This window comes from Myotis brandtii, unplaced genomic scaffold, assembly GCF_000412655.1.
Source record: "Myotis brandtii unplaced genomic scaffold, ASM41265v1 scaffold374, whole genome shotgun sequence".
Lineage (NCBI taxonomy): Eukaryota > Metazoa > Chordata > Mammalia > Chiroptera > Vespertilionidae > Myotis > Myotis brandtii.
The window spans coordinates 3,943,687-3,960,244 of NW_005364372.1; the positions used below are offsets into that span (position 1 = coordinate 3,943,687).

The following is a 16,558-nucleotide window of genomic DNA, read 5'->3' on the forward strand; positions in this document are numbered from 1 at the left end:
TTTTACAGAATGGATTTAAGCAAATACCTTTAAACATATTTGTTTTCCTTACTTTTTAGTGGAACAACTTGAGTGTGTGAGATTGTATCACTTTCTTCTAAAAAAAAAACAAAAAACCACTAAATATTCCCAAGGAACATAATTGAATGTCACTTTTGATTTTTTAATGTACAACAAGTAGATATTAAAGTGTCAAAATAAAGGAGTTTAATTCTTAAAAATAGTTGTTTACAAACATACTACAAATGAAAGCCTTAAGGGTTCATCTCTAAAATGAAGATCATTAGAAACACTACGATGAAGTTTGAGATCATGTGGATTGTAACAGTATGAAGGCTATAGGGGAAATTTAAGTTTGGATTAAAGCCAGAACAATATGTGGAGGAGTAAAGTGAAAACTGTGCATTTCATTTCCTCTGGATTTGGAAAACAACTAAATGAAAGTTAACAACTATATACATGCTTTTAATCCCAATGACAGTGGAGGGGCTAATACACAGTGGATATATAAATTATATATTTTGCATGGTTTTTTAAAAAATTATTGTGCCTTTTTATTTTAAAAATTCAAGTGTTAGGATGCAACATTTTTAAGGTCAATCTATATAATAAAGAGCCAAGGTCATAACGACTGAAGGCTCGACCAGACCGGAAGTCAGTGCTGGGTTGCCCTGGCGACCCAGCACTGACTGGGGCCACTGTGGGCATCCAACCCAGAACTGACTGCCTAGGGGGCTGCAGATCAGGCCCGGAAAGAGGCCTGCAGAGAGAGAGGCAGGGTCTGATCGGTAGCCTCTGTGGCAGCCACTCATCAGAAGTTGCCTCTCTTTCTCTCCCGGCCTGGCCAACAGCTGAGCCTCCCTTTCTCTCCAAGGTCTCCACTGGGGCTGCTGATCAGCCTCGCCTTTCTGATCAGGCCCCATTGATAGGCCCACTGTGAGGAGCCAATGACTGCCTAGGAGGCAGAGCTTTTGATGCTGACTGGCATAGAAACTGACCAATCAGAACCAAATCAGCCAGCAGAGGAGGGCAGTTGGGGGCGAGATCAAGCCTGCAGGGGAGGGCAGTTGGGAGCGAGATCAGACCAGCAGGGGAGGGCAGTTAGGGGAGATCAGGCTGGCAGGGGAGAGCAGTTAGGGGTGAGATCAGGCCGGCAGGGGAGGGCCATTGGGGGCAAGACCAGGCCGACAGGGGAGGGCTATTGGGGGTGAGATCAGGCCAGCAGGGGAGAGCAGTTGGGAGCTCAATCAGGCCGGCAGGGGAGGGCAGTTGGGGGCGATCAGGCAGAGGCAGTTAGGGGCAATCAGGCAGGCAGGCAGAGGGGTTAGGGGCAATCAGGCAGGCAAGCGGGTGAGTGGTTAGGAGCCAGCGGTCCCAGATTGTGAGAGGGATGTCTGTGGGATCGGGCTGAAACTGGTGGTCGGATATCCCCCGAGGGGTCCCCGACTGAAGTGGGTGCAGGCTGGGCTGAGGGAACCCCCCCTCCGTGCATGAATTTCGTGCACCAGGCCTCTAGTTAAGATAATAAGCAGGGTTTTCTCTATTAAATTATATAACCAAGAAATCAATTAACTATTCTTTAACCAGAACAATAAATTAAAAGTAAATTTTACTTTCACAGTTATTACATTTTATGTAGTAAATTCATGTTTTTATGACTACATATATATCTATGTGTTATATTTCCTATACACATCATTTGCTGATTCAACTAAAATTTATTGAATGCCTATTAAGTATAAAATCCTATGTTTTTAAAATGTAGATTTATGAAATTTCTTATTTAACCCAGAAATATGCCTTCTCAAGTCCATTAAATATAAAAATAAGCTTAAATTCATCTCCCTGCTTGTGTTTAGAATATAAACTCTGATAAATGCTAGGATGCTGACATTAAGAAAAAGAAAATAATCATCTGAAATGACCAGTATTTAGATTGAATGATTAGGTTCTGCTTATGTCGGTTATATTACCAGGTTTGCAATACACCCTTTCACCTGGATTGTTCTAAGGCCTACAGAGCCTGTCCATTTGGCAACACTGTTTTCTTAAACTTCTAGGATTATTCTAATATTCAGAGATTTTGCTTCACTCATATTGAAGAGATAAGTAAAAGTAAAGGGAACCAAAGCATATCAGAAAAGGGCTGCTCCTCTTAACCAAGAAAAGAAATTCTATCAGTAGACTTGTAATAGTAGACAGCAGCCTACCTGGGAATAGTGCCACAAAAAATGTACAGTTAAGCTCGCTTTTAAAATAAGGAGATAATTTGGAGTGAATGGAATTGGCATGATGATAGGATGGTTGTGACTTTGTGTTCTCTGTAAGCTTAAGGCTGAATAATAATCACTTTTAGGAAAAAGAATTGAGAAGTAAGTAATTCTTAAAGGCTATGCTCAAAAGCATTCCTGCCCAAAGCATTCCTCTACATCATGTATTTGGCTTTGAACAAAAACTCTCTGAAGACCAGGGATAGAACCAGGCATGATGGATCCAAGTGGCTTCCGCTCGCACTGGGCTGCAGCCCTGGGTCGTCGGGGACAGGTCTGCTCTGCTCCAAGAAATGAAGGGATCAGAGGCAGTGGCTAATGTGGTAAAAGAAATATATCCAAATATGCCCAGCCCGTAGCTCCTAGTATAAAATGTTGGCTTGTGGTAAAACACATTATAAAAAGTAGCTCTCATACATACTTTTTAAAGATGACTGTCAAGGTTAAATAACTTGCCCATTTCATTCATTGATTTTTAAATTTAAAAAAAAAATGATACCAAGGCTTTGGAATGTAATTTCATAAAAGGTATTTTAATTTTTCTAAGCAAAAAGGGTTGCATGAGGTCACAGAAGCCACACAAAGAAACTCTGAATCCTCCAAATTGATTAAAAAATAAGTCAGATAACCTAGGAGAGCCTCTGTGGGAGGTCCCTATGAATTCTCCCTGAGCTGCATCTAAATTATGAGCTTCATCTAAATTAGATTCCTTAGGCCGCAATAGCTTTCATTGAACAGCCAGTTTGACAGTCTGGAGCAAGAACAGGATCCAAGGAATAGAAAGGAAGACAGCACGGTTCCTTTTTAGAGGGAACAGCACCCCTTTTTTTTGTATGTGTTCTAGACTTGACCTTCCTCTGACATTGGAATTATCTGGTTTGTTTTCTTCGGTAGCCAGGTGCCGAAATATTAAAGACAGCCGTAAGCAAAGGAATAGATTGGTTGGACAGCCCAACTGGTGGTGCCATAATAAATGGAAGTGGAACTAATTATATAGAATTAAGTTTGGTTTGCTTGGCACCTTTGTCTTTTATGAGGCACTTGCATGGGAAGTCAGAAGAAGACAGTAAAACAAAAAAAACAAGAAAGAAAAACAACTGAGAGAGGGACACTCTTTAGATTCCAATGTAACTGAGCATCATAAATTTCCTAGCGGCCAGCACTGCTAGTAGGAAGAGATTGCGGAAAACGGCTAAAAAAAAAGTTGTAGGGATTTTTGTTTCCAAAAGGGACCCATGCACCTGTTGATGTGTTTTCCAGGTCCTTGAATGATAACAATTTATGAGGCTATTAATACTAAGCCCAAGATTTATCAGATGTGCTATTTGTCTTGCAGCCAATCTAACCTCATAAAATGTAGGTTGCTTTGGGTTAAAATGGAGCGTTCTGCTGTTGGAGTTATTCAGAGCATTTAAATCGGTTAATCCTACAAGAACGGTACATTTAGCCTGCCTATTAGGGAGAGTCTTTGGGGATTCCTACCAGTTGCAGAGCCAGGCTGGAGGGGGCGGTCCACTGCTGGGTGGGGTAACATGGAGGCAGCAGGGGAGGAGAGAGTCCTGGAGACAAGAGGATGTTTCTCTAATCCATCCATGCCAGCCACAGCCAGCGGAGCTTGGCGCGCACGTGTGTGCTGGGGTTCCAGGAAGGGCTGCTGCCAAGAAAAAAGCACAGTAGAAAGAAATGTGAGATCAGCATTGAAGGAGACACTGAGAACGACATGTCAACAAATTAAGTTCATCAGGTCAGCAACATAATAAACGGTGTGAAGGCAAAGGAAAAAAATAACATAGAGAAAGGGAGAGAAAAAAAAACAAAACAAGATCTAGTCAATAAATCCATTCAACAGATGTTTTCACACTGACAGCCAGGGCCTGTCTGCCTGGCTAAGGAGGAGGTGATGGCAGGAGGCCTGTCAGTTTGAACTGATTGAAAGAAACAGACCTTTAACCTCAAGAGGAACAAGAGGGACGTCGACTTGGACTCATTTCCTATTTTGATGCCAACGTTTTAAATACAGCCCCAGAGCTGTTGCAACACAGAGTGGGAGAACAATTCAACCGCTTTCCAACTGCCAATGAGCTCGATTCTGAAAATTCTGTCTTGATTCATTTCAGTAATATTGCTAATGAAGTCTATGAGCTGCTAAAAATTACCAATTAAAAGGCTCAATTTGACACCTTTCACTCTTCTTATCATGATATAGGGTGATGAATTTTTGTGGGTTGTCTGATATAATCTCAATACTATAAAAATCATTGGTTTCTTTTAGAGAGTATTAAATATAATCTCAGTGATTTAACAATGTTATCATGTTTCATAGTTCTCAAGTTATCAAATCAAAGAACCAGAATTTGGAAGATTCATTTGGTCTGTTCCCCTGTCTCCAAAAAAGACAATATGTAAAATACAGATAACTATTAACTATCAGTGACTATTTCTTCTTTTTAACATCATAACCTTTGAGTTGCTTTTTATGTTTCTTTTATTTTTCACATGAAAAACAACTTAACAGTGATGCAAAGATGACCATCACATGCCTTGGATAAGGAAACTGATACTCCAAAAGATTAACAGAGTCTTTTAAATACAACTCAAATTCCTATAATTTTAAAAAAAAATGTACATGCCCTTCTGCTTTGATCTACTTGGCTAGCATTTACTTTTTCAAGACTTGATGCAAACATCACCTGTCCCTAATGAGGCCTTACTTTAAACTTCCTGTTAGGTTAGGTGTTCCCCTACCACCCACTCTATGCCATTAAAGTCATACTCATCTTGTATTTCTAGTTTAGGATGTATCAGGCTTGGTACAGCCTAAGTGTACAAATTACTGAGAATGCTAACCTATCTACAACACAGTACATATCATCTGGTTTAATGTCATTATACATTTCTCCACATAGGAGTTCATACTACATAGAAACAAGAGTTATGATTATAAACATATATTTAGTTATAGACCATGGGTAGGCAGAGATGTTCCAATTTAGAAATATATTAAGAATCATTTAAAATTAACTTTATAATAGCTTATAATTGATGTATATATTGCTACTTCTGTTTTGATTTGTAGATAACTGAACCATCAATCGATTGGCAGCCACTTGTCACATGCTGAGGCTTTGGGCGTTTGCTTCAATGATTAGGATGTCTTGGTCAAGATCTACTTCTAGTTATAACAGTTTAACACTTTTACAAGAGTCTAACTCTCTTGATTATCTTGATCATCTTCACGGCGAATGTCCCTTCTCTCATGGATGTGTAAGAAGCAAGAATGCAAATATGTAATCAGGACTTTTGGAGTTTTCTTTCAGGAAAAGGCAGCTTTTCTGTACTATATGATCTACAACACATGGGTAGATATATACCTGAATGATAGTAATATCCATCCCTCTGTCTCTTCCTACCATGATCTCCTCTTTAACCCTCATCTGAACAACGGCAAAAGGGCCCTTAATTAATCACCCTACTCCTAAACACAATCCATGCTCTTCCTTCCTGCAAGAATTCTCTTCCTAGAGCCCTCCTGTGAGGAAAAGTTAACACGGAATTCCCTGAAGGTAAATCAAAGTTTGAAGAACCCCAGCCTGTCATTTGGTCTCTCCTTGCCCTGAGACCAACCTGCATCTGCAGCCCTAGATCTATTCCTTTTCTACGTTCTGGCCAAAATACCATGTACCACATAACAAACTCATCCCAGCACTGCACTAAGACTTTCATGGGCCTGGGGCACCTTTACCTCCTTGGGCCCCTTCCTCTATAAAAAATAAAATTAAAAATTATATTTTATGCTTACATTGGCATACACTAAATTCATTATTATAATGTTTATTTTTTCTGATCAAAAATTAGCATTTATAATATGTAGTGGGCCCCTTAAAGTATTATGGGGCCCTAACCTGTTTGGCTCAGTGGATAGAGCTTTGGCCTGCAGATTGAAGGGTTCTGGGTTTGATTCCGATCAAGGGCATGAACCTTGGTTGCAGGCTCCTCCCTGGCCTGGGCCATACTCAGGGCACGTGCAGGAGGCAACCAATCGATGGGTTTCTCTCACATTGATATTTCTTTTTCTCTTTCCCTCTCTCTTCTACTTTCTCTAAAAATCAATAGAAAAATACCCTTGGGCGAGGATTAAAAAAAAGGGGAGGGGGGATTATGGGCTCTAGCACAGTGTTTATTGTACCTAATGGTTATGTTGGCCCTGCTCATTAGTGCTCCCATCAATCTATCTTTTCTGTACCATCCCCTGGAGGCTTGTCCATGGAGCTTCACAAGTGGCATTCACACACATCCTCGAAGGTCCACTTCAAATTTTACATAGACCCACATAGGAGGTCCCACATTAAATCTGTTTTCACTTTCCATTAAATTCCCATCACATTTTGTTTTTTCTCAATCCTTTTCCCTGTCATCGTCTTTTCTATATTAGACTTACTACATGCAATAACTACTTATAGGTCATACTCTGTACCAGACACATTGTTGGCATGTTGAGCCTTTTCTATGTTTATTGTCTGTAGTGAAAAGACAAATACTAAATATTTATAAATTTAATGTGATTATGAATATGAGTTTGTAGAAGAAAAATGCAGAATGCCATAAAAACACACACACACACACACACATAAAGAACCTGATAGAAAAAAACCTGGTGTAGAAGTAGGGGACTTCTAAGAAAGTGATGTTCAATTTGAGATGTGAAGGAGAAATTTAATTAGCCAGGTGATGAGTGGAGGGAAGCTCTAGATACATTTTATACATATATGTGTAAGAAATTATCTTTTCATGTATAATATTGAAAGCTTTTTCAAACAGGGATTCTGTCTAACTCATCTGTGAACTTATTTTCTGCTGCTTTTTATGTCTTTTATTATGTTTTCTTGAAGCTAATTATTTATGCATTAAAAATATTCAACAGATATTTGAAAATTAAAGGCCATGGTTGTTGTTTTTTTCCAATAACATAACCATGTTTTAGATACCTAGGGTTATTAAATGTCTTTATCTCTCAACTAGAGGCCCGGTGCATGGAATTTGTGCTCTGGGGGGGCGGGGGGGGAGGCGGGTCCCTCAGCTTGGCCTGTGCCCTCTCGTAGTCCGGGAGCCCTTGGGGGCTAAGCCAGCAGTCAGACATCCTTAGCGCTGCCAGGGAGGTGGGAGAGGCTCCCACCACTGACACTGTGCTCACCAGCTGTGAGCTCAGCTTCTGGCTGAGCAGCGCTCCGCCTGTGGGAGCTCACTGACCACCAGGGTGCAGCTCTGGCGTTGAGCGTCTGCCCCCTGGTGGTCAGTGCGCGTCATAGAGATTGGTCGTTCCGCCCTTTGGTCGATTTGCATATTAGCCTTTTATTATATAGGATGACTGCTCAACACTGTAAGAACTCCATGTAAGTAACACCAATATAGTCCTTCTCTTTTAATAGTGCATATTTGTTCTTTTACTTGGGCTTCACTGGACGCCTTTGAGATAATGGAACAACAGCTTGCTAATTGATAAGCAGATACAAATGTTACATTTTACTATAGAACTTCACAATGAGGCAAGAAAAATCTTATTTATCCAATCTCTGATTTAGGAATATGACAGTGCAGGTAAGAGACAGATAACTACTTATTCAATAGTCACTATTTATTCATCACACATGTGTCCATCCAGCATCTATTGTGCATGTAGGAGGAAATAAATCCCATGCTGCGCTGTATAGACAGAGAAAGGAATTAAGCATGGCACCTAATCTTTCATGCTGCTACCCAAAATTCAAGCATTTCATCCCTAGTAAGTTTCATAAGGGTATGAGCTTTGCCCATTGACTCATATATTCCTATGCAGTGTTTCACACATAGCTGGTGTTAATCTACGAAGAATAAAATAATGACTAGAAAGGAGATATGTGGTCATCCTTAAGATCTCACTGTAAAATAAGATAAATCAAGAAAGCACCTTATAAGCAACCACAACATAAGAGAATCAAGGAATGGTTAATGAAAAATATAAGCAAATAGACACCAGACAAAAAAAAATTATCAAAGGACGACAATACCTTGAAATGATTTAGTATTACAGCCAAGCAATAATGAAATAAATGAGTGATTTGAGGATTGCTTTTCCTTTGTACTTTTATGCAGTCTCTAAATTGTCTGCATTTCCCCTACATTAAAACTTTAAGAAAAAATGGTAAATGTTATTTAAAATAAACAGGTGAAACTTTCAAACACTTCATTAGGACAGATTCATAATCTTTGGACCTAAGAGTAGACATGGATCAAGTATTTTTTAACCTTCTGCCAGAAAAATAAAACTATAGAAGAGAGAAGGGTTTATTCACTTTCAAAAGAGTTGACTATGATCATATACTGTCACGAATTAAGTATGGCTTTTTATGTAAAGGCAAAACTTGACAAATCCAGTAAAGCACACATTATTATGGTGCATGTTAGTCAGCAAAGTATCACAAAATGGTAGGCCACTTTTATTTCTGATAGCGATTACTCCTCCCCAATAAAAAAAGCATTCTTCTTGAGGTTTAAAATTGAGATATTTTTTTTCATTTGTAGCTGGAATTGATTAAAATGTTTCACTAAACCTTTTTTTCTATTAGCAATTTTAATTAAATAATCTTATCTCTGGTTATTTTCCATACTTCTAGCAAATATGAAAGATGTTTCTCTCTTGAATTGTCAGAAAAATAAAATGTCAATCAGTCCAGAATCTATTGTTAATAAAAAATTAGGTGGATATCCAAATTAACCTTTCATCTATTGAGTGTCACTGGAAATGTGTTTTCCCATTAAATGAATAATTAACATCCCCTCCTTCCAAAAAGCATTTTTGATGAAACTGTCTTTTTAAATATGCAATATTGAGTCTGTTCCTTATGTACATATTAGTCTTTCCTTAATTGGGAACTTTGTTTTGATTGGTTACTTTGCCAGACTGTGATTCATGTAAATCTCTCAAGTATATTGAGATGCATAAGACAATCTTTTGTTATATGAAGTGGTCTAACACCTCTATGCCTGAACATAATCTGTCTCCTCCCCCTGATAAAAAATGCAACTTTCACAGAAGAGTTACTATGCACCTATTTTATAAATTCTTCAATGAAGCCTAGTAAGACATCAGTGTCATTGGGGCCCAAATTCTTCCTAAATTATGGTAGATAAGCATTGCCATCTACTTGGAAAATGAGTAGGAATACGTCTCGAAGTTCTCTCTGTATGATGAACACAATGTTCTCGATTAGAGTAAAATATTTATTGGGGGTGACTTACTAATGGCAAAAATGAGGTCATAAAGCCCCTGGGCTAAGGAGACTTCAAGGTTCTTTTTAAATTTATTTTATTTTTATAATAGCAGTCATTTTGGTTTTGTTTCTGTTTGGATTTGTTTTGCTTTCTTGTTGCCACTGCTTAGGGACCTATTTTATGGCCTCTGGGTTTTCACTTTGTTCTGGATGGTTGCATATTCTTCCAGACTTGTGGGTGGTTACTCATTGTGTCCTATAATCAATATCATCATGCAATTTCTGCAAGATCAAGAACAGAAATCACCAATCATAGTGTTTAATCTTTGAAGTAATCTGAATTATTTGAAGTAGTTTAATAAAGGATATGAGCTCAAAGTAAAAGAAAGAAGATCATGAAAAATAATTAGGAAAAAATAAAATTCTATTTCTAAAGCCACATCTTTAAAGTATATTTTCCTCCTTGTTTGGAGTTCTGAGCAAACTGAATTTTCTTTCTGGTTTGCAGTGTTTTGAATTTCCAAAGTCTTGCTTTTATAGAAAATTAGAATCATAAATATGCCTAAGGTTATCTTCTAAGATGCCAAGGGGTAGTGGGAATTTACATGTTCTAAAATCTTTGTATTATTCAGGATGGATGTAGCAATCAATATTGGTTCATTTTAGACTTTTAAAGTTAAACATGTTAATCATTTAAAAGTAACTAGTAAATAAACAGAAATAATGTGCATAACTTTCAAGCAGACAAAAGATTTTGAAAGAGAAGCAAAACCAATAAGCAATCTAAAAATAAATGGAGAAAAAATAAAGCATTTTCTGAAAAAGCTGAATATAATCCACAAATATGATGCTAGAAACAAATCCCCATTTATCACTAAACACAGTTGATGTGAATGTACTCAACTTACTAGTTAAAAGATGGAGACAGTCTAATCAAATTTTAAAAACAGAAAGTCTATTTTCTTTGACAGAGCAAGAAAAAATTAAAAGGTTCTATGAAGACATCAGAAAAATACTAACGAAAACAAAACAAAAAAAGCAAAAGCCTTGTGCAGGCATGGTAAAACAGACAAAATAAACTTCAGTTGAAAAATATTAGAGACCATATAAGGGTACATATGAAATAAGCAGCACAAAAACTCAACCAATTTTTTTCCTAAACCTAACAACATAGGCTCAGAAGGTAAAAAGCAAAAATTGGCAGAACTCTAAAGGAAAGCTGAAAAATCCACATCATGGAATGGGGTTATAACAAATTTATAACAAAACAATTGAGGTTACAGGCAATTTAAATAACACAATTCACTAGGTTTGAGATATATTGGAATTTGCCACTGATAAACATATATTCTTTTAAGCACACATGTAATGATTTAAAAATTGACCAATACAATAAAGCAACTGTCAACAAACTTAAGAAATTAATATTTACAATGGAATATTATTCAGCTTAAAAAAGAAGGAAATTCGGACATGTTCTACAACATGGATGAATCTTGAAGACATTATGCTAAGTAAAATAAGCCAGCCACAAAGAACAAATACTCTGTGATTCCACTTATATGACATACTTGGAGTAGTTAAATTCATAGAGACAGAAAGTAGGTGGTGTCTGTCAGGGGTTGAGAGTGAGAAATGGAGGGTTATTTAATAGATACAGAGTTTCAATTTGGGAAGATGAAAAATTTCTGAAGATAAACGGTGGTGATGGTCACATAATGGGAACATACTTAATGCCCCTGAACTATACACTTAAAATGGTAAGTTTTTTGTTATACATATTTACTGAAAAAATAGGAATTAATATCATATAGATCGTGTACTCTCACCACACTGTAGTCAGAAATGTAAAGTAAGTGGATGAAAAGATACATTATATTCCACGACAGAAAGAATCAATATCATAAGCATAACAGTTCTTCACAGATTAAACTATATTTCTGGAAATCCTAAGCTGACTCTACATTTTGTATAGGAGAGGAAAGGAGAAAATAGCCAAAAGAATTTTGGAAATAAAGACTAAGGCCCAACCAGATATCTATACATACTAAAAGCTAAGACCACAGGGTATTATACAAAATAGACTAATGGAATTGAGAGCCCAGAGCAGATCGAGCGTATGGAAACTTAATATGTAACAGAGATGACCTACAGAGGAGGAGATAAACAAGGAATGTCAATCAGTGAGTCAGGGCAATGGTTATCCATAAGGGGAACAATGAGTTTAGATACCTGCCTAATATTACCTGCAAAAAAAACAAGTGAAAGTGGATTTAAAAACTGAAATGTAAAATGCATTCTAATCTTTAGGAAGGAATTCAAATACCTTTTAAAATCATAAGCCAGAAAAGTAGGGATAATATTTGCCAAACATGACATAAAGCAATGTTTAATGTCTACAATACAAATTCTAAAAACAAATAGGACCAGAGAAATGAACAAAAGGTACAAACAAAAAAATTCACAGAAATTTTAATAATTCAACAAACATATCAATAGAAACAACTCCACTGGTAATCAATAAAATACAAATTAAAACCAACATGAAATATCATTTTATACTAATCAGACTGATCAGAAATGAAAGGTCTTATAATACCAAGCATTAGTGAAAATATAGGGCAAAAGAAACTCAAAAAGTGCTTATAGGAGACTAAATTGTTATATTCACTTTAAAGAACAGCCAGCTGACATTTAGTAAAAGTGAAGATGGATAGTAAATCTACAGTAAAAATAGTGAGTGAAAGAAAAGCAACCAAGAGAATGTGTATAAAGATAATTACTTACATTTAAAAACGTGCAAGTGAATATGATATTGTTTGAATAAATATGCTAATATAAAAATATGAAGAAATACATGAGAACAGTGAAAAGCAAATTCAGAAGAGAAGGAATGGGGCAAGATGAAATAGGAGAGAAATATATAGGAAATACCAATTGTATTTATTCTGTTTTATGTCTCAAGCTAGATGTTATGGATGTTAATTATTATAATCTTCATTACTTTCTCTGTATATTAATATATTTTAAAATATATAACACATTGGCACATACAAAGCATCGATATTATTATGGCCTACAAATGGTTTTTATTGAAAACTACATTTTTATAGAGAAGGAACAAAGATTCGTTGGAAAATACAAAAAGAAAAAATAAGTGAGAGAGAATAAAGAAATCTAGATATAATATTTTTTTAAAAAGAATAATAATAAAAAAAAACAAAAAAAATAAGCCAGCCACAAAGAACAAATACTCTGTGATTCCACTTATATGACATACTTGGAGTAGTTAAATTCATAGAGACAGAAAGTAGGTGGTGTCTGTCAGGGGTTGAGAGTGAGAAATGGAGGGTTATTTAATAGATACAGAGTTTCAATTTGGGAAGATGAAAAATTTCTGAAGATAAACGGTGGTGATGGTCACATAATGGGAACATACTTAATGCCCCTGAACTATACACTTAAAATGGTAAGTTTTTTGTTATACATATTTACTGAAAAAATAGGAATTAATATCATATAGATCGTGTACTCTCACCACACTGTAGTCAGAAATGTAAAGTAAGTGGATGAAAAGATACATTATATTCCACGACAGAAAGAATCAATATCATAAGCATAACAGTTCTTATGTACTCTCACCACACTGTAGTCAGAAATGTAAAGTGGATGAAAAAATACATTATATTCCGCGACAGAAAGAATCAATATCATAAGCATAACAGTTCTTCACAGATTAAACTATATTTCTGGAAATCCTAAGCTGACTCTACATTTTGTATAGGAGAGGAAAGGAGAAAATAGCCAAAAGAATTTTGGAAATAAAGACTAAGGCCCAACCAGATATCTATACATACTAAAAGCTAAGACCACAGGGTATTATACAAAATAGACTAATGGAATTGAGAGCCCAGAGCAGATCGAGCGTATGGAAACTTAATATGTAACAGAGATGACCTACAGAGGAGGAGATAAACAAGGAATGTCAATCAGTGAGTCAGGGCAATGGTTATCCATAAGGGGAACAATGAGTTTAGATACCTGCCTAATATTACCTGCAAAAAAAACAAGTGAAAGTGGATTTAAAAACTGAAATGTAAAATGCATTCTAATCTTTAGGAAGGAATTCAAATACCTTTTAAAATCATAAGCCAGAAAAGTAGGGATAATATTTGCCAAACATGACATAAAGCAATGTTTAATGTCTACAATACAAATTCTAAAAACAAATAGGACCAGAGAAATGAACAAAAGGTACAAACAAAAAAATTCACAGAAATTTTAATAATTCAACAAACATATCAATAGAAACAACTCCACTGGTAATCAATAAAATACAAATTAAAACCAACATGAAATATCATTTTATACTAATCAGACTGATCAGAAATGAAAGGTCTTATAATACCAAGCATTAGTGAAAATATAGGGCAAAAGAAACTCAAAAAGTGCTTATAGGAGACTAAATTGTTATATTCACTTTAAAGAACAGCCAGCTGACATTTAGTAAAAGTGAAGATGGATAGTAAATCTACAGTAAAAATAGTGAGTGAAAGAAAAGCAACCAAGAGAATGTGTATAAAGATAATTACTTACATTTAAAAACGTGCAAGTGAATATGATATTGTTTGAATAAATATGCTAATATAAAAATATGAAGAAATACATGAGAACAGTGAAAAGCAAATTCAGAAGAGAAGGAATGGGGCAAGATGAAATAGGAGAGAAATATATAGGAAATACCAATTGTATTTATTCTGTTTTATGTCTCAAGCTAGATGTTATGGATGTTAATTATTATAATCTTCATTACTTTCTCTGTATATTAATATATTTTAAAATATATAACACATTGGCACATACAAAGCATCGATATTATTATGGCCTACAAATGGTTTTTATTGAAAACTACATTTTTATAGAGAAGGAACAAAGATTCGTTGGAAAATACAAAAAGAAAAAATAAGTGAGAGAGAATAAAGAAATCTAGAAATGTAAAAGTAAATGAGAAAATAAAGTATGAAAATATATTTTTAAAAATAAGTTTAAGTACTTGAATATAATGGATATTCATAAGATATCCATTAATTTGTACCAACTTTCACTGATAGATAAATTAATATAATAACACATACAATTAAGTATACTTTGTCTTTAGAATTTCAAGGTATTATTATTAAATACATTTAAATGATAAAAGAATGATACTGAAGAGACTGAGAAATTAGTGCAGAAGGATGTAAACTGGGAACTTAAAATGAGGATTTGGAACAGAAGACTCAAATGTGCAAACTTTAAGAAAATATCTAAAGAAACAAAGATATTTAACAGCAATTATTTCTAAATACTGACACTAGGATTAATTAATATTTTCTTATTTTGGCTGACCTGTATTTTACAAATTGCCTAATAAACATACATTTTAATTCTGTTTTAAAAGTTTGAAATATTATACTTTATTACAGTATCAATTTTAAGTGGTTAAATATGGTAAGTGGTAGGTGTGTAGTTATAATAAACAAGCATAGATATCAATGCGGACTTGGACCAAGAGAGACTAATGGACGCCAGCTACCTGTGAAGAGAAACCTAACTACACTGTTATACTCCCACTCGCCAACCTAGAGCCTGGAACAAAAAGTTCAACGTAGAGCTACCAAAAGACACAGCCAATTTCCAAAATAGGCACATAATTAAGAAATGAAAATATATGTCCCACAAAAATGTATACATGAATGTTCATAGAAACACTGTTTCCTCATAGCCCAAAGTAGAAACAACCCAAATGTCCATCAACTGAAAGAGAAATAAAATATGGTATACTCACCTATTAACACTACCCAACTTTTAAAAAGTAAGTTTTTGTTTTGTTTTGCTCATTCATAAATACACAATCTCATATGCTATTTTCAGGTGAAACAGGCATTAAACTGTAATCTGATGAAACACAGATACCTAAAACAAATATGAAAGTCAAAATATTCTCTTAGAATAAATTTTAGTGAATCCAGTCTTAATATTTTTAAATTTAAAAAACACACAAACCTATCTATTATGTCAAGATCGCGGAGCAAACAATGCTAAGCAGCCAGCAGTCCCCACAGGGCACACCCCACAGGCCAACAGTGGCTGTCCTCCTCTCCAGCTGGGCCGTAGGTAGCTAATGTGTTCTATAGAAAGGCTGTGGATGCCAAACATTTAATATACAACAGAGCTGTATGTTAAAAAGAAGAATGGTACATCCTAGGTGCTGGAGAACTTGGTTCATGAGGTTATCGGCGAAGGACAAAAGGGCACAGGCAGAAGCTTCCAGAATCAAATGGAACTAGAGGTGTCTGAGCCTCTGACCTACCTGTGGGCAGCCCACGTGGTCAGTGTGCGCAGCGCCCTGGAGGCCTGAGGCCAAGAAGCAAAGAGCTGCAGTCCCAGTCTCAGGTCCCCCAGACCCTGACAGTCCCCCAAACCTGTGGGGCCAGGGTTGTCCTCACAGCGTGCAGACCGCAGGTTTTAAGGGAAATCTAGTTGCCCCAGGGTCTGTCGTGTCAGGTGAGCAGGGAGAGTGGAGTCTCAAACCTCCAGGAAATATTAGAACTGCATGGCGACACAAAGAACAGGGAGAATGGCCAGAAAGTGGGAGGCATTTGTGCTGTGCTGGGAACATCCCGCGTTCAATGTCACCTGATGGGTTGGCTCCAGAAGCCAGGCGCACAGGCCTCCCCAGGTGCACAGGCCTCCCCAGGCCACCTCCCTCCCAGGCCCTGCGAGGGCACTGGCAGCACCATGAGCTGGCTTGCACCACCCTTTACATGACTTCCCAGATGAATGCAAAATGCAGCAATGCCTTAAGACATTTCAGAAACAGTACACGCATTGGGTAGTCTATCCTCACTGGGAACGAGGGGCTGCAAAGGCCTCTCTCCGGGGAGAAAAACACAGAAGCCCGTTCCAGGCCCGGGTCAGGCCGGGGAGCCCGGCTCTAACGGAGGCCCGGCCTCGGGCAGAGGCCCAGGGAGAGCGAGCACGAGGAGGCCGCGAGAAACC

At 36.7% G+C, this 16,558-nt stretch overlaps 1 protein-coding gene across 1 annotated transcript in view; it reads right to left on the reverse strand.

Moving 5' to 3' along the window:
- The window catches only part of HDAC9 (histone deacetylase 9), an 846,941-nt gene that overhangs the window by 243,195 nt on the left and 587,188 nt on the right, over nt 1–16,558 (reverse strand). The window contains exon 14 of the mRNA XM_014544651.1: nt 3,753–3,921. Coding sequence (XP_014400137.1) covers nt 3,753–3,921 — 169 coding nt within the window. The remainder of the gene's footprint in view (nt 1–3,752; nt 3,922–16,558) is intronic.